General features: G+C 24.8%; 1 protein-coding gene across 1 annotated transcript; it reads left to right on the forward strand.

Moving 5' to 3' along the window:
- Positions 1-430: 430 nt before the first annotated feature.
- On the forward strand, positions 431-9,298 carry LOC135927011 (bestrophin-3-like). Its single transcript, XM_065462945.1, has 10 exons — positions 431-563; positions 600-761; positions 1,076-1,227; positions 1,269-1,346; positions 3,615-3,803; positions 6,170-6,250; positions 6,292-6,446; positions 8,463-8,524; positions 8,922-9,001; positions 9,248-9,298. The coding sequence occupies exons 1-10, from the start codon at positions 431-433 to the stop codon at positions 9,296-9,298; spliced, it is 1,143 nt and encodes a 380-aa protein (XP_065319017.1).
- The last annotated feature ends 6,245 nt before the right edge of the window (positions 9,299-15,543 follow it).

Here is a 15,543-nt window from a genome sequence, read left to right on the forward strand (position 1 = left end):
ATCCTTTCCTTCAAATCCTACTCCTTGCTTTTATTTACCTATGTTTATTTTAAATATATTTCAATCAAAGTCAAAAAATTTACATCAGATGAACATTCCTTGAGCTAGCTATTATACTAAATATGCTATAAAAAAGAATAATAAAATTTTACATTAATCAAATGATTGATATAAATAAGCGAGAAAAATGCTGATTAGGCTGTATCCAAAATATAAAAAAAATTCGATTCGCTAACTTTTGAAACTTTTCGATAAAGAAGAATAAGTTTTTTTTAAATATAAAAATAAAAACATGCCCAAAATATAATTCTGGAAATTTTTTAAATTTAACATAACGATATATCTAAAATTTTAAAACTTTTCGAATTTTTTAAAAAAGATTTTGGACATCTCCTTATATAAGTTTATTCGGTTACAAATTAGAGTTTTTATGGAAGTAGGTGAAAATGCAGAAAAATTATTAGGTGTCGTACCACTTGCGTTTATTTTAGGATTTTACACTGATACAGTCTTGCGTCGATGGTGGAGATTCTACATCAGTATACCTTACCCCGATAGATTAGGTATTTTATTTTCGACGATTAATATAAATTTTAAAGCCTTTTTAATATCCACACATATCCATGGCACGGAAGAGAGACCAAGAATTATAAGGAGAACGTTGATGAGATATATTAATTTGACATTTATAAACGTATTCAGAAGTTTGGCGATTTCCACAAAAAAAAGATTTCCTACATTAGATCATTTAGTAGCCTCAGGTTTTACAATCAATCTTGAAAAAATATTAATAATATTTAGTTATTTAATGAATCAATTTGATACCCACATTATTTACATCATTTACACCATTCCGATAATTCTTATCTGTACAAAAAATTATTAAATATTTTTTAATTTTTTTTTAAACTAGGCCCACTCAAGATTAGGGCTAATTTTTACAACACACATAGGTTTTTATTATTATAGTGATGGACCTTGGTTTAATTAGCTTAATTTATTCTTTGATTCCTTGACTGATTATATTATGTTTTTGTCACAAATTAATTTAAAAATAAATAAATCTCTAATATAGGCATCTTAATTGAAAACGAAAAAAAGATATTGCAAACATTCGCTCCAGGAGATGTGTGGTGTGTAACCTTATTATGGTCAATAGCATTAATTAGTAAAGCGCGTTCTGAGGGTTACATAAGAAATCAATTTAGCACAATAGGTCTAATAAAAGTTAATACACTCATGATATTCATTAAATATGAATTATTTAGGAGATAATGAAATTGAGAGGAAATTTGGGAGGATTGTTGGGACAGGATTGGATAAGCATTCCATTAATTTATACACAAGTATATGAGGAATATTATAAATTATAACTTACCAAATCAATTGCCTAATATTTATATTTAATAATATTGATCTAATTTAATATATTTTTCTAAAATTGAACTTAGCAGCCTAAACGTAATTATATTGACTTTTTGTCTTAATCTCAGCTTTCACATAAAAATCTGGAGCCTATTAAGTTTAATAATATAATTAGTATAATTTTATAGTTCTTGAAAAATATATCAAGTTTCTTTTAAAAGATTTAAATTATTCCCTTGCAATCGATTACGCAAAATATATCAAAGACATCCAAATTGAAAGATTTTCACTGTAGAAGTTATAATCTTAAGATACCATATTTGTTTAATTTTTATTATTTCTTGTATATATCTAGTATTTAAAGTTGTTAAAAATATATTTCAAATGTATAAATATCGGTATAGATAATGTTCAAAAGATATATAAATCATACATTCTTAATTGAAATCTATTGCTAAATCTCAATTTTTTTACTTTTCATAGTTGTTTAGCAATTGAAAACTGTTCTTCGTAACCAAATTAATTATTTAATCATCTAGATAAGTTTTAGTAAAGGGAAAAAAATCAATGATTTTTATGATTGTAGACGAAGGCCATGGTTAAATTTAGGTTTAATTTTGATTATCAAGTGTCTTTGTTTTGTATTTTCGACAAATCAAAATAGTACTGTGTTCTAGGGTAAAACGATCCGATTAATGTTTTGGCCAAAATAATATTATGTAAGCCTAGAGATTTGGTTAATAAAGATTCAAACCTTTTTACCAATCTATGAGAAACATTTTAGGTTTACATACATAATATTATTTTGGCTTAAATCTCAATCTAGTCCTTTCAAAAATCGGTCAGATCAACTGAAATATATATCTTCACCCTTTTATTTATGGGTTATGATTTTAAAATAGATTTTGTAAATTGGCCAAGGAATCGAATAAAATTTTCTGATGTTCTGTTAATTTTTTATAAAATAGATGCTCTTGTTTGTTATAATCGTGAAGGTGACCAAAAAACTCATTTTTTTTAAAAAAAACACTTAAAGCTTAGAATATTTACTGAATTTCACATATTTATACTAAAATCCTAACGGTTTTCGGATCGCTTCATGAGAGATTCATATTTTAAGCTGAGCGTTTTGTTTTACACCTGAACAATTAGTATTTTTTCTAAAAAATTAGTTATTTATTAGTATAATAATTCTTGGCATTTTTATCTGAATAAGTATTAATTCTGTAGTTTAATAATTTTTTTCTTTTAATTTTTTTTTAAATATAGTTTCTTAAAATGGGTACCAAATAAGAGCTAATAAAAAGATTAATTAATTATATTGATACTCATCTCTTCATAGTGAGCTATTATTCAGGATGAGTTTATTAAGCTAAAAAAATTTCTAATATAATATTTCAATATTATTATCTTATGAAAGCTAATATAAAGATCTATTGTTAACATTGTAATTTTTACTCATCGTTATGTCTTTAGGGTACTTCTGACTTTCAAATATGGAGATTATTATAAGATTCCTGAATGCTTAATTTATTCCAATTATTTAGGGAAAACCATAATAATTACAAATCATAAGCTTCGCTTTGTAAAATAAGCCCTCGTAACATTTTTATTTTAAGAAATCGGCAAGGATATAATGAGGGGGGGGAGTGACCTAATATATTTATTTAAATTAGAGGGTACAGGAATCCATAGGAACCGGAAGGGGTTAATATTTTTTTTTGAAAATTGATATTTGTATACAAATTCTTAAAATAAATAGTAGCAAGAAAAAATATTTCTCTCACTTTTTAATCTGAGTGTTTCGGTCTTATATCTGAGCAATTAATATTTTTTCTGGGCAATTAAGTTTTATTTGAGCATTAAGTATTTATTCTGAAAATTTAAGGATATTTTTCTAAGCATAAATCATGTCAAAACTTTAATTTTTTTTTTCTACGAACAAAATATTTTTAAAAGTATTTATATACGTAAAAGATGATATTATAATGTCATAAAAGCTCATTATTTTAAAAATAATGATTTAAGAAAAATAATAAAGTGGTCATTTTTTATTTAAACAGTTTAGTAAAAGTGCAGAAATGAAGATATTTCTCATAAGTATTTTTACACCTTTACAAAATAATATTTTAAAAAAAATATTAAGTTTTCTTATCTAGCCAGGGTTGGGAAAATTAATGTTATATAATATATAAGAATGGCAGGCAGCTATTTACAAAATTTATAATCATAATAATGCTAATTTTTAGGTTGTGATGATGGCCGTTTATTCCTTTTGTATATTGTGTTTATTTGGGAGGCAAACCTTTTTGATACCAGGTGGTTCTGAATCGGATATTGATGATGATACCCCAGTCAAGATAACACAAAATATAAAGGATTACAGTGCTCCTCTTCGAACATTATTGCACTACGCAATTTATATTGGCTGGATTAAAGTACAAACAACTTTATATATACTGAACAAATTTTAATATCCTAGTGCATAATTTGATGTAATGTTAAAAACTCTGATGCAGCTAAATATTCATTTAAAGTGAACTTTAATCCCTGAGTAAATAAATAAGTTCCAATGCATTCTGCATTGCATATAAGTTTATTTTTACATAGTAATCTCTATCTATCATATCAAAAAGCTTATAAATAAATAAACACTAAAAACCCAATATGATGTGCCCAATTATATTTTTGGAGAAGGGGGGGGGGGTAATTTTTTTTATTTGATTAATTAAAACTGTATAAAAATAAAGATGCCAAACCATAATTCGAATTGACTTTATTTTATTCTAATTCATATATGAAATAAATACATTATATCATTCAAATAAAATACACCAATTATATCATCATCGCATTTCATACACAATATTTTCCTCAATACTAATCAAAACTAATATTAAATTTCTTGACCTATAGTCTTTGCCTTTTTTCTTTTGAAAGCAGAGAACAACTCATATCAGCAATTAATATAATGAGATTGTGAGCGAATCTTTTAATATAGCATATAATATATATTTGGAAGTCTGACTGAGATATAATTATTAATAAATCTTGAATGCTGTCACATTTTTCAATTTTTGTTTCTATTTTGATGTAACATTTTACTAACAATAACTCAGTGTGTGTATGGGGGGGGGGGGTTAAGGCATAATTTGTTGAACATGAAATTAGAATATGACGATTATAACGCGCATTTAACCTGTTTTTGCCTTGTGTGAAATATCAAACCTTTTAATTTTTTTTTGATTTGGAATTTAATATTTTAATTTAAATATTTTAAATCTTGTTGTTATATTTTATTTATATATTTTTTTTACAATTAACATTTCCGATTTTGCTATAAGAATGTTTTAAAAAAACTCAGAACAGGTAAAGTTTTAAATATATAATTTTTCTATATAATAATTTACAAATTTAATTATATTGTATTATATACACTATTTAATTGATAATATAGTAGGTTTTGTTTGGATATTCATTAGTGTCAAATAATTAATTTTATTATTCATGTTCCGATATTGGAATATCGCAACTCAAAAGTGTAATAATTATGTTTAAGATTTATTACAATATTGTATAATTTTAAAATTTTAGAATATTATTTGATTAATGAAATAGAAATCACACAAATAGTTAAAGAATATATTATAATTATTTTTATAACAGATTTATTTAGTCACTAAAACATTGAAAAATTGGTAGTAATATTGAGGAAGATTATCAAAGAGCATGAAATATCTTTAAGCCACCTCGTGGTCAAAATTATAGTGAGGAAAATAGGGTAGTTTTTGGCAGATATAGTTTCAAGTAACCATGTAGCTTGAATTACATTAATTAAGAGTTTATATTAATGAAATAGATTATCTTACCCATAAAAGAACTAAGCCACTTAGTATTCACTGCTGTAATAAAGGATCACAATATCCCCAATCTTCAGAAACGATTAAAAATTTGTCTTATCATGTATGATATGAATTTAAATTAATCATAAATTTTATAGTTTTAATTTTATTTCTTGAAATATCGAAAGACGCCGTTAGAAAGGGGTTACCAAAATATTTAAATGAATTAAGGAATAAAGATATCCAAAAGTTGAATCTACATTACGCTAAAAAAAATACATGGAGTTAGACATTAAATGTGGTGTTAATCTCCCCGAAGAATTCTTTAAAATATATCATATTAGACGCTAATATTTAAAAATTAAATAATTTATATTATTTGAATATAAATTGATATTGATTTTAAAAATAAAATAATTTTACAGGTATTCCGATATAGGGACAACAATTTTCTAAAGAACTTAGAGATTTAAAAAAATGTGATACAGTTTTCTTTTTACACAATTAATAGAAACCATTTTAAAAAATTTAAACTGGGCAAAAACGGGTATATTTTGCTAAAATTTTTAAAGTTTCGATATAATTAAAGCAAAAATTACAATATATATTTGGATTCTATACTATATATGTGACGAATCCTTATTATTAACAGAAAATTTAGGCGTGCCAAAATAATATATCAAATTTTGTGATTATATTTGGATTTGATTTTTAAGATTTAAGAAAAGAATTATAATATTTTTTCAAAATTTTAAATATAAAGGTGCTTAAAAAGCCAGAAATGGACTTAAAATAATAATATTGATCTTATTTACATTAATAAAAATAGATTAAATTTTGATTAATTAAAAAATTTTTTTGATTAGAATTAATTTATATTGTAAAATTTAATTATAAAAATGGAAATATTTTTAAAATGATATTGAAAAATTAATCATTTTTTAATATAAACAAAACATTAGGCAGCTGAAGTATGTTTAAATCCTATGGGCGAGGATGATGATGATTTTCCTATTAACTGGTTAATAGATAGAAATCTTTACGTAAATATAAATAAAATGTTTTCCGTATTGTGTTACTTTAGGTATCATACATTTTGATTGATGAAATGCACCAAGTATGCCCACCATTAGTCAAGGATAATTTCTGGGATAAAGAACTACCTCAACTTCCTTATAATCAGGCCACTAAAAGATTTAAAATTTTCCAGCCATTTGAAGGTTCTGCTGCAAAACTCATGTATAATTAATTTGTGCGTATAGTTCAAACTAATTTATACCATAATAGCATTAAATTAAAAGAATCAGCATTTTTATTCACTGATATCATTCCAATAAAACATCATTTTAAAGTACATACTGATATTGAAAGTGATAAAACGACAAAGAATAGGTAAATATTATAAGAATATAGAACTTATATCTTTTTTTTGAATACTTATGATTCAAAAACATAGAGAATCTATCAAAACTGTTTTATTTATTAAATTTTTACCTAAAATAATCTTTATTTCTTTTTCTTAATATCTTTATTTGGGGTTGACACTCCCCGAATTGGTTAAAAAGATTATCCATGGGGTTTCTTGGTCCGGGGTAAAATCCATCCGAAACACAAAATACAACTTATACAAATTTGAAGGCCTGGCAACTAATTATTTTTTATGAAAAAAAAGACATAAATTTGCTTAAATTATCAATTAAAAGCATTTTTAATAAGTCAAAACTATTTATAAGCCCAGCCAGCAGGAATTTTGGACCGAGCTGGGCTTTATATATAATAATATGCATTATTATATACTCTTCATTATCAATTTCATTGTTTGGAAACAACCTTTAAAAGCCCATTAATTATTTAGGCTATGCAATGTAAAAATGTGCGCGCATAGTTATTTTTACTTGCGATTTGAATTGAAAAGTCTATTTTAATATGAAGTAGCAAATTTAAATTTTTTGATTAATATTAAGTTATATGATTCAGTATAATCATAAAAACTCAAAAAATTTAAAACATTTGTTTTACTTTTGGTTTTTCTTGTGAGAAAATAATTTAATAAAATTTATAATCCCATCAAAAATGATGGAGAATGCGAATTATCTCTTGACTTTTATGATAAATGTTTCCTTTTATTTGAAAATCATACCCAATTTTTATTTTTTTTAGCCCCCCCCCCACCTTTTCCTTCAGGCCAAGTCCAACCTATTAGGAATGAAAGTCACACATATCATTATTCTAATTAAATTATTACTAATCACTTATGCCTAATTTTTACATTCTTATTGCTGCTTTAGACAGAATTTTAATTCTAGTATGACATAATTTACAATTGCCAAAATAAAATAAAATAAAATTCGAATTTATTCTCTCTGAATGCCATAGTATAAATTAGAATATTTCAAAATATGAAATAAAAATAATAAGGGCTGTTTGATGATGGGTATAATCTAAAATTTTTAAAATTATAATAAAAACTGGAAATAAATAGACTATATTGCATAAGAACTCGTGAGGACATAGCGGTTAATCAGTTGTGGCAAATATTTAGATATATTGTTTAGTTGTGAGTTCGATTGGCTTATTGCACTTCTAATGTGACAATTTTTCTGTGACACGGCTCTTATTATATATTATTATATTAATATTATAAAAATATAATGAATCAATTCTAATCTAATGGCTTTTATACTCTTCGATAGAACCTATCCAATTTTCATATTGAAAAAATTTAGAAAATAATATTTATAAAGTTTATACTTTTGATTTTGTTAACCTTTTTAAGAAATGGAACTAATTAAAAAGCTAAAATTATTGAGAAACAAACACACTCTACTGGATAGTCCGAAATCGAAAAATAAAAATGATTATAACTAAAAAAATTAAATTTAAACAACTTTGAAATAAAACTATCTAAAATAATAAAATTAACCTTCATTTTCTAAAAAAAAATGATAACAAATTTCCAATAATTGATATCTTTTTTAATTTTAGCATCATTTTAAATTTTAGTTAATTATTGCTCAAAATAGGAAATATTTACAAGTCTTTTGAAAGATAGCTATTCACCTTATTTATAGATAAGAAGGAACGTTTAAATATTCTTTAAGATCCAAATTGATTGGTCAACTTTAATTAAATAACGTGTATAATGCGTTTTAAATGTGTCAAATCTTGAGATTTGGTTTAAAAATCTAAAGCTATTTTTCAAGAGATATATAATTTATACTTTATAAAATATTGCATTCTTATAATTTTATTAAGGGAAACTATAACTATAAAACCCGATATCTTGAAACTTCCTGAAAATGCTGCCTCTGAAAAGGGTAATAGTTATATACAATATATAGGGATGAAATAAAAACCTTTTTTTCAAATGTTTTTTAAAAAATTAATTTTAGATAAGCTGAACCGAACCAAATCTTTTTAAAATTTCCTTAAGGACCGTAACCAACTCTAACCTATATGAATTTCTATATTTAAATATATCATTTTTTTTAGATTCTAAATTTATACTTTACTAATTTTATTCTTATCCTAGTAAGTTTGTTTAAGTCCTGCTTGGTTTGATTTAATAAAAATGCTAATTTCTAACTAATTTCAAAAAATCAAATAAAATAAATGGAATCATTTGATGATACTTTAATAATGCATAGATATTTATAAATTTGCATTTCATTGAACATTTTGCATTGTAACATAACACATGTTAATTAAAATTAGAGAGGATATTAAATATGGAATCGAATTTAGCGGGCCAAGAAAAAGAAGATCTAAAGACTCCTAAAAAATTATCCGAAGATGTAAATTATCATATTCGAAATTTTTATTTTCTCTTTACAATTATTATGCGAAATATTGGCTATATCCAGGATAGGGAGGGTATATTTTTTTAATGTTTTCATAAATGCTTTTTATCTTTTCTGTTGGGAGGGAAAGGGACATAATAAATGAGGGAAGGGGTGGACTCCAGCTATGATCCTGAATATATCAATATATCAAAATTGTAAGCTTTTGATTTTTTTTATAAAATTTATCTTTTTTTCTAGGATTCATTATTTAGATTTCCTACGGATAAAACTGGAAGCGAAAAATCTTGAAAACAATGCTATTTTAAAGCGACCTTGATATTATATGTTTTTAAAGTTAATTTAATCAATGTAAAAATGATAAAGTTTATAGCAAAGTAGTTTATAAGAATTATCGTTTTTAAACTTTTTATAATAAATGTAAATACATTTGTTTTGTTGGATGATACAACAATTATTTTACTATTTAACCATTTTACATTATATTCCATTTCTTTTAAGTCTCAAATTTATAAAAAATATCCCCATTTTAATGTTTTACATTTATTTTTTCAAAATAATGTGACATAATTAGAAAACGCTAAATCATATAACCAGTAATGTCTGTAATTACAAATTGTCAGAAATTTATGAGAAATTATATAAGTAAATAATTTTTAAAAATAGGTTTTTCAAAAAAAAATTTGAGTGGAAACCGTTTAAATGCGAAGTGTTAGGGAATTATTTGCGAATTTACTTGCATTTATGGTTTTCTTAGCTTTATAAATAAGCTAAGTTAGTTTATAAGAATTCTACTTTATTTTTGTCCTCATAAAAATTGTTTTTTTATACCAATTTTATTCTTTAATAATTACATTACCTCGTCATCCAAATTCGCTTCACAACTTAATCAATACAAGAGTGTGATAAAACATGAAATCAAAATTACCTGAAAAAAAATATCCATCTCTTTAATTGCTAATGACTCAATAAATATTTCTTTGATTTCGCATTTTTTAATTGTTTTTTAAAACAGATGGTCAATAATTTTATAAAAAAAAATAGGCCATATTCATTAACATTTTTCAAAATATCAAAGCATTTTCATCATTATATTTAGCAAATAAGATTTTCATACTAAATTAAATTTAATTAAAACTTACAAATTTATCTTTTTTTATGTAATAATTTTAATTATTAATAAACTTGAATAGTTCACAACATAATTTAGAAGTTTTGATCAAATATGATTCACTGTATCCGATATTATTTGATCGATATTATTTGATCGATATTATTTGATCGATATTATTTGATCGATATTATTTGATCGATATTATTTGATCGATATTATTTGATCAATATTATTTGATCGATATTAATATAAAAGGGATTTTAAAACTTTCGCATTTATCAGATAATAATATATAACAAGTTTAAAACAATATTTTCAAAATGACGCATTATTTTTTATATTTAGGAATATTCCATAATTAAATATGTTTCAACGATATATATAAATCATTGTTCTGGAAGGGAGTACAGTTTGATCTTCTGAAATCTACCTCCAAGGAAATCTTAGGGTTAGGATTAAAAATAGAATTGAATAGGTTTAATCTATTCAAAATGGGTGCATTTTAATAAAATTAAGAGCCTTGTATTTTAATAAAATTACTATTGTTAAATGACATCATATATCATTAGTTGAAATTTATAAGATATGTTAATTTTACACATACTATAATATGCATTTAGGCAAATTTTTTAAAATTCTTAAGCGCATTCAACAGATTATTATGCTATTTTCCAAATTTATTTAGCAGATTAATTTTTTTAAATTTAAAAAATCTGGTTTTTTCGGGTAAATTTTTCAACGTTTTTAAAGTTCTCACTAGGGGAGACCGGGGTAAAACGATAGGCATTTTGCATATTTACCATAAAAATTTTAAACAAGAGTCAAACACAATAAATTATAGATCAATGTGTAGCCCCATCCCTCTTCTACAAGATAAAAAAAAGTGTAGCCCTCTATCTATAATATTTTAGGAGCTATAATTAGTTATGTAAAACTACTCATTAGGGTAAAATGGATAAGTACTAGGGTAAAGTGGTTAAAATAATATTTGACACATATTTATTGTTTTATTTAACAAATATTACAAATTTAAGATTTATTTATGATTTTTATTTAAAAACTAATCAATACAATAAGGACATGTAAAATAATTATCATAATTAGCACATTTAGAATGTGCTCATTCAAGGCACATTGTACATTTTAGCCATTCATCGCCCTCGCGACTATTTTTATAGTTTTTATTACAAATAACACATAAACAATTATTTTTTGATATCCTTTTTTTTCTCTGAATTAATAATTTTTTTTTAATATTTCATTCTTTTTTTTAGATATTTTATCCGATGAAATATTGAATAATTTTGGAATAGGTATTATAGATGAAGGATTGAATACTTTATTATAATTTTTTGAGCATGATGGTAACATATCATGATAAGGTTCATCAATATCATCTGGAACATTTTCGTTCAATAATATAGATAAATCACTATCATTATTTTGAGTCACTGTAAGATTTTGAGTCACTGTAATATTTTCATCATTATTTTCAAATTCAATATTTGAGCTAGCATTTGAATTATTAAAGCAGATATAATCTTGTTCTGTAAATATATTTGGGTTTAAAGGAAATATGCCACATGCTAACAACCCATTTAATATATTATTTGGTGTCACTGCCCTTGGTATTTCATTTTTTAACACTCCTGGAATATCATAAATCTGAAATTGTTGCCCACATGATTTCTCATCCATGTGTCAATAGCTCCATTATAAAACTTTTTCAATGGCCCATAAACTGCTTTGTCTAATGGTTGGAGTTTATGCGAGCAATGTGGTGGAAGTGTTAGAATAACAATCCCATTGGAGCGACAATAGTTTATAACGGAAATTGAACAATGAGAGCTATGGTTATCTAAGATTAATAAGACATTTTTCTCATTGGATGCACTAGAATATTTTTTAAAGTGTTCCAAAAAAGATAAAAATTCCTCCTCTTGCATCCAACCCGATGCGTTTCCCACACCCTTAGATCCAATAGGCCCATCACGAATAAAGTGATCTTTGTATCGTTTTCTTGGAAAAATAAAAAATGGTGGAATGCTATGGCCTATAGCATTGATGGCTAAACATATTGTAACTAACGTTCCTCTTTCTCCTGACGTTATAGAGCCGACTTGTTTGGCACCCTTCTGTGCTATAATTTTTGCAGGAGTTTGAACGGTGGTGAAACCACTTTTATCTGCATTTCATATATTATGTGGTTCAAAGTTATAAGAATTATATAGCTTAATTAAATTTTCAAAAAATTTATTGACATTTGTGGGATTGAAGCCATATGCTCTTGCTAGACTAGTAGCTTCAGGGGTACGAATCGAAAGTTGGGAATGTCGTTTTCTAAACCCCATAAACCAGTCCTCTCCAGCCATACCATTAGTTGTCCAGCTTTCTGGGAAAGATTTGCCATATTCTTTAGCAAGCTGATATGCAAATCCTCTTATCTTGTTTATTTATAAAATAAAACAATTTCATTTTAATAATTAACAATACCAGTTCCATAGAGTTAAAATGATATATAATTAATTAAATAAATTGAATTAATTTCATAATTTTAATAATGCTCAATTGGTAACTTTAATATTAAATATCAATATTTATTTGATTATAATAAATTAATGAATGAAAAATTTAATGTGAATAATTTTATATTTTAACCGTTTTACCCATAACAGCTTTACCCCTAGGTGACATATATTATATATATCGTTATTGCGTGACTTCTAATATAGCTAAAGATGTCAGATAATTTTTATTTTATAGTTAATACATTAAGGAACATGTGTGCCAAATTTTGAATCCTGAGGATATGTAAATTTTACTAAAAGCAAAATATACTAGAGATTGATTTTTATATTTTTTGGGTAAAAAACAGTTTTTTGACAAAATATATAAAACCAGGTAAGTTTTTTAAAAGATGAACATAGGTAAGAAATTAGATATAAAAATACATCTTCACACCAAATTTAAGGTCTTTATACTCAATGGTTAAAAAGTTATTCGCGTTAACATTGTTACCCCGTCAATCGCTTTACCCCGGTCTCCCTACGTTCAAACATTTTTTTATTACACATGTTTAATAAGATTGTGTAATAATACACAACATCAAAAATGTCATTTAAAACCGTTATTGTTTATTAAAAAAGCTAATCATCCATCTCTATAATGTAATTCGCGGTCCCCTTCAATATCTCTTTCCATTTTATATTATTCATACAATCTATGTCTACCATTTCTATAAATTGAAATTCAATATTCTCTTCCTTTCGCCATTTCTACTGATACAGTTTCATAGGAGATGTATTTCGATATATTTTTAATAGGACTAGGCCATTAATTATTAATTATCTAGAAGTTGCCCTTGAGTAACTATTCATTCAACTTAGTAAAGAATGACCTCTTATTTGGGTTATAGATAGGGTCGTAATATCATCAACCAATTTTTATCATTTGTATTAAGGCTTAATTAAAGTTTATATAAAATTTCTCAACGCCATGCCATTTTAAGTAATGAGATTAAATTTAATCATATTTTATACATAGGGGTGGGGGGGGGGGGCTCTTCGCAAATTAGAATGTTCTTTTGAATATCATTTTATGTTCCTCCCAATATATTAGAGGTCTTCAAAACTCTCCAATTCCTTATAATTTTATGAAAAATTTACCCGCCTTAGCCAGACTCGATATAATTAAAATATTTTTTAACTATCTGGCACTTATATTTTTTACTAACCTGGCATGTTAAATTTCTAAAATAAGTCAGCCTAGATGTTGGATTGAGGAGCAACAACCGATTGTAGAACCTCTACCCAAGTAATATTTTGCTATTATTGAAACACCATCATAGTGATTCCTAAGAGATGTGATTAGAATAATTTTGTATTTTTATATATTTACATATTTTTACGATGATATAATATATTTCATGGTATATTTTAAAATAGTCTAAGAATAATATATAAAGTTTGTATTAAAATTGTTTAATCTTATTTTCTTAAATTTTTTCTAATTTTTTTAAATATTCTTTTATCTTGTATAAAAATATAAGATTATTTAAATATAGAAATTAATTTTTATTATTACTTAAAATAAAAGACATATGTTATATTTAGTTTCAATAAATTAAATCAAAAATTTTAATTTTACATAAAAAATTCAATATAAAATTGATAAATTTAGATATATTTAATAAAATTTCCAAGGCCCGACCCGGCTCGAAATTTTTTTAAAAATATTAGGCTCGGTCCGGCCCAAACCCGATTATTTTAAATAAAATTAGGCCCGAGCTTAACTTTGCAGATCTCTAATAAGAGTTAGCTAGCATAAAGTAAATTTAATCAAAATAAAAATTATCAAAATTAATAAGATTAAAATAATTATATTAGAATATTTGATTCGATAAATAATTTTAATTCTGAAAGCATATTTTGTATGACTGTTTCTTATTCAGCTGATTTTGCAACTAGCAATTTTTCTATATTTTTTCGAGTACTATGGAAGTAAAATTTTTTTTTATTCAATTGCAAATATATTTTTAGCTTTTATATAATAAAATTTTTTATTAAACAAATATTTTATTATTTGTAGGATATTTTTTCCACTATCTCCCCCTATTGAGAACCTTTATATTAAATGCCATAAGGCTATAGGAGAATTTGTCTTATAATCAATAATCCTTATTTCACCATCCTATTCCTTCTTTGGAAAAATTTTTTAATCAAGCTAAACAAAAAATATCCATCTTAAAAGATTAGGGCCGATAGTGGATAAAATCATGGTCTGTTCTCGACGGTTAGAATGAACTGATAAAGAGATTTCTTATAATAGAAGAATGAAAACATCCGAAATCTATGTGCAACAGATACTAAATAAATACTTCAATAGGCTGACTAAAAATTTTTACTTATAAAATTTTATTACTGTTTGTGATATATTTAAATCATATAGTGCGTTGACTAAGATTTACATAAATTATGGCAGGAAGCTAACCTATCCAATTTCCCTTTTCTCATTTCCCGTGTTTTTATAGGTTTTAAATATCAGAATTAATTACCTAAAATGATTTCAAACGGTTTTCTAGTTATAAAAATAAAAATTAATTTATATCTTTTTAGCCTATAAAATTAGATATCTAGTAATTAAAGTTTATTGTTTATAGAATTATGTTCGTAAATTTTAAGAATATAATAAATTAAAAATTATATAAATTGCTTTCTAAAGAACTTTGAATCGAAACTAGAACATTGAATCATAACTGAAAGAATCTAGAAACTCACTCTCTAAAAAATATACAGGGAAACTTGAATCAGACATTTTAAAATTACCAGTAAAAGGGAGGTTATTTATAATTAAAACATAAACTAGTTTAACTTATTGCTTTAACAGGGATTGAAATTTACATAACAAAACCCACTTTAAAAAT

The sequence above is a fragment of the Gordionus sp. m RMFG-2023 genome, chromosome 3, assembly GCF_954871325.1.
Source record: "Gordionus sp. m RMFG-2023 chromosome 3, tfGorSpeb1-WG-v2, whole genome shotgun sequence".
In the NCBI taxonomy this organism is placed as follows: domain Eukaryota; kingdom Metazoa; phylum Nematomorpha; class Gordioida; order Chordodea; family Parachordodidae; genus Gordionus; species Gordionus sp. m RMFG-2023.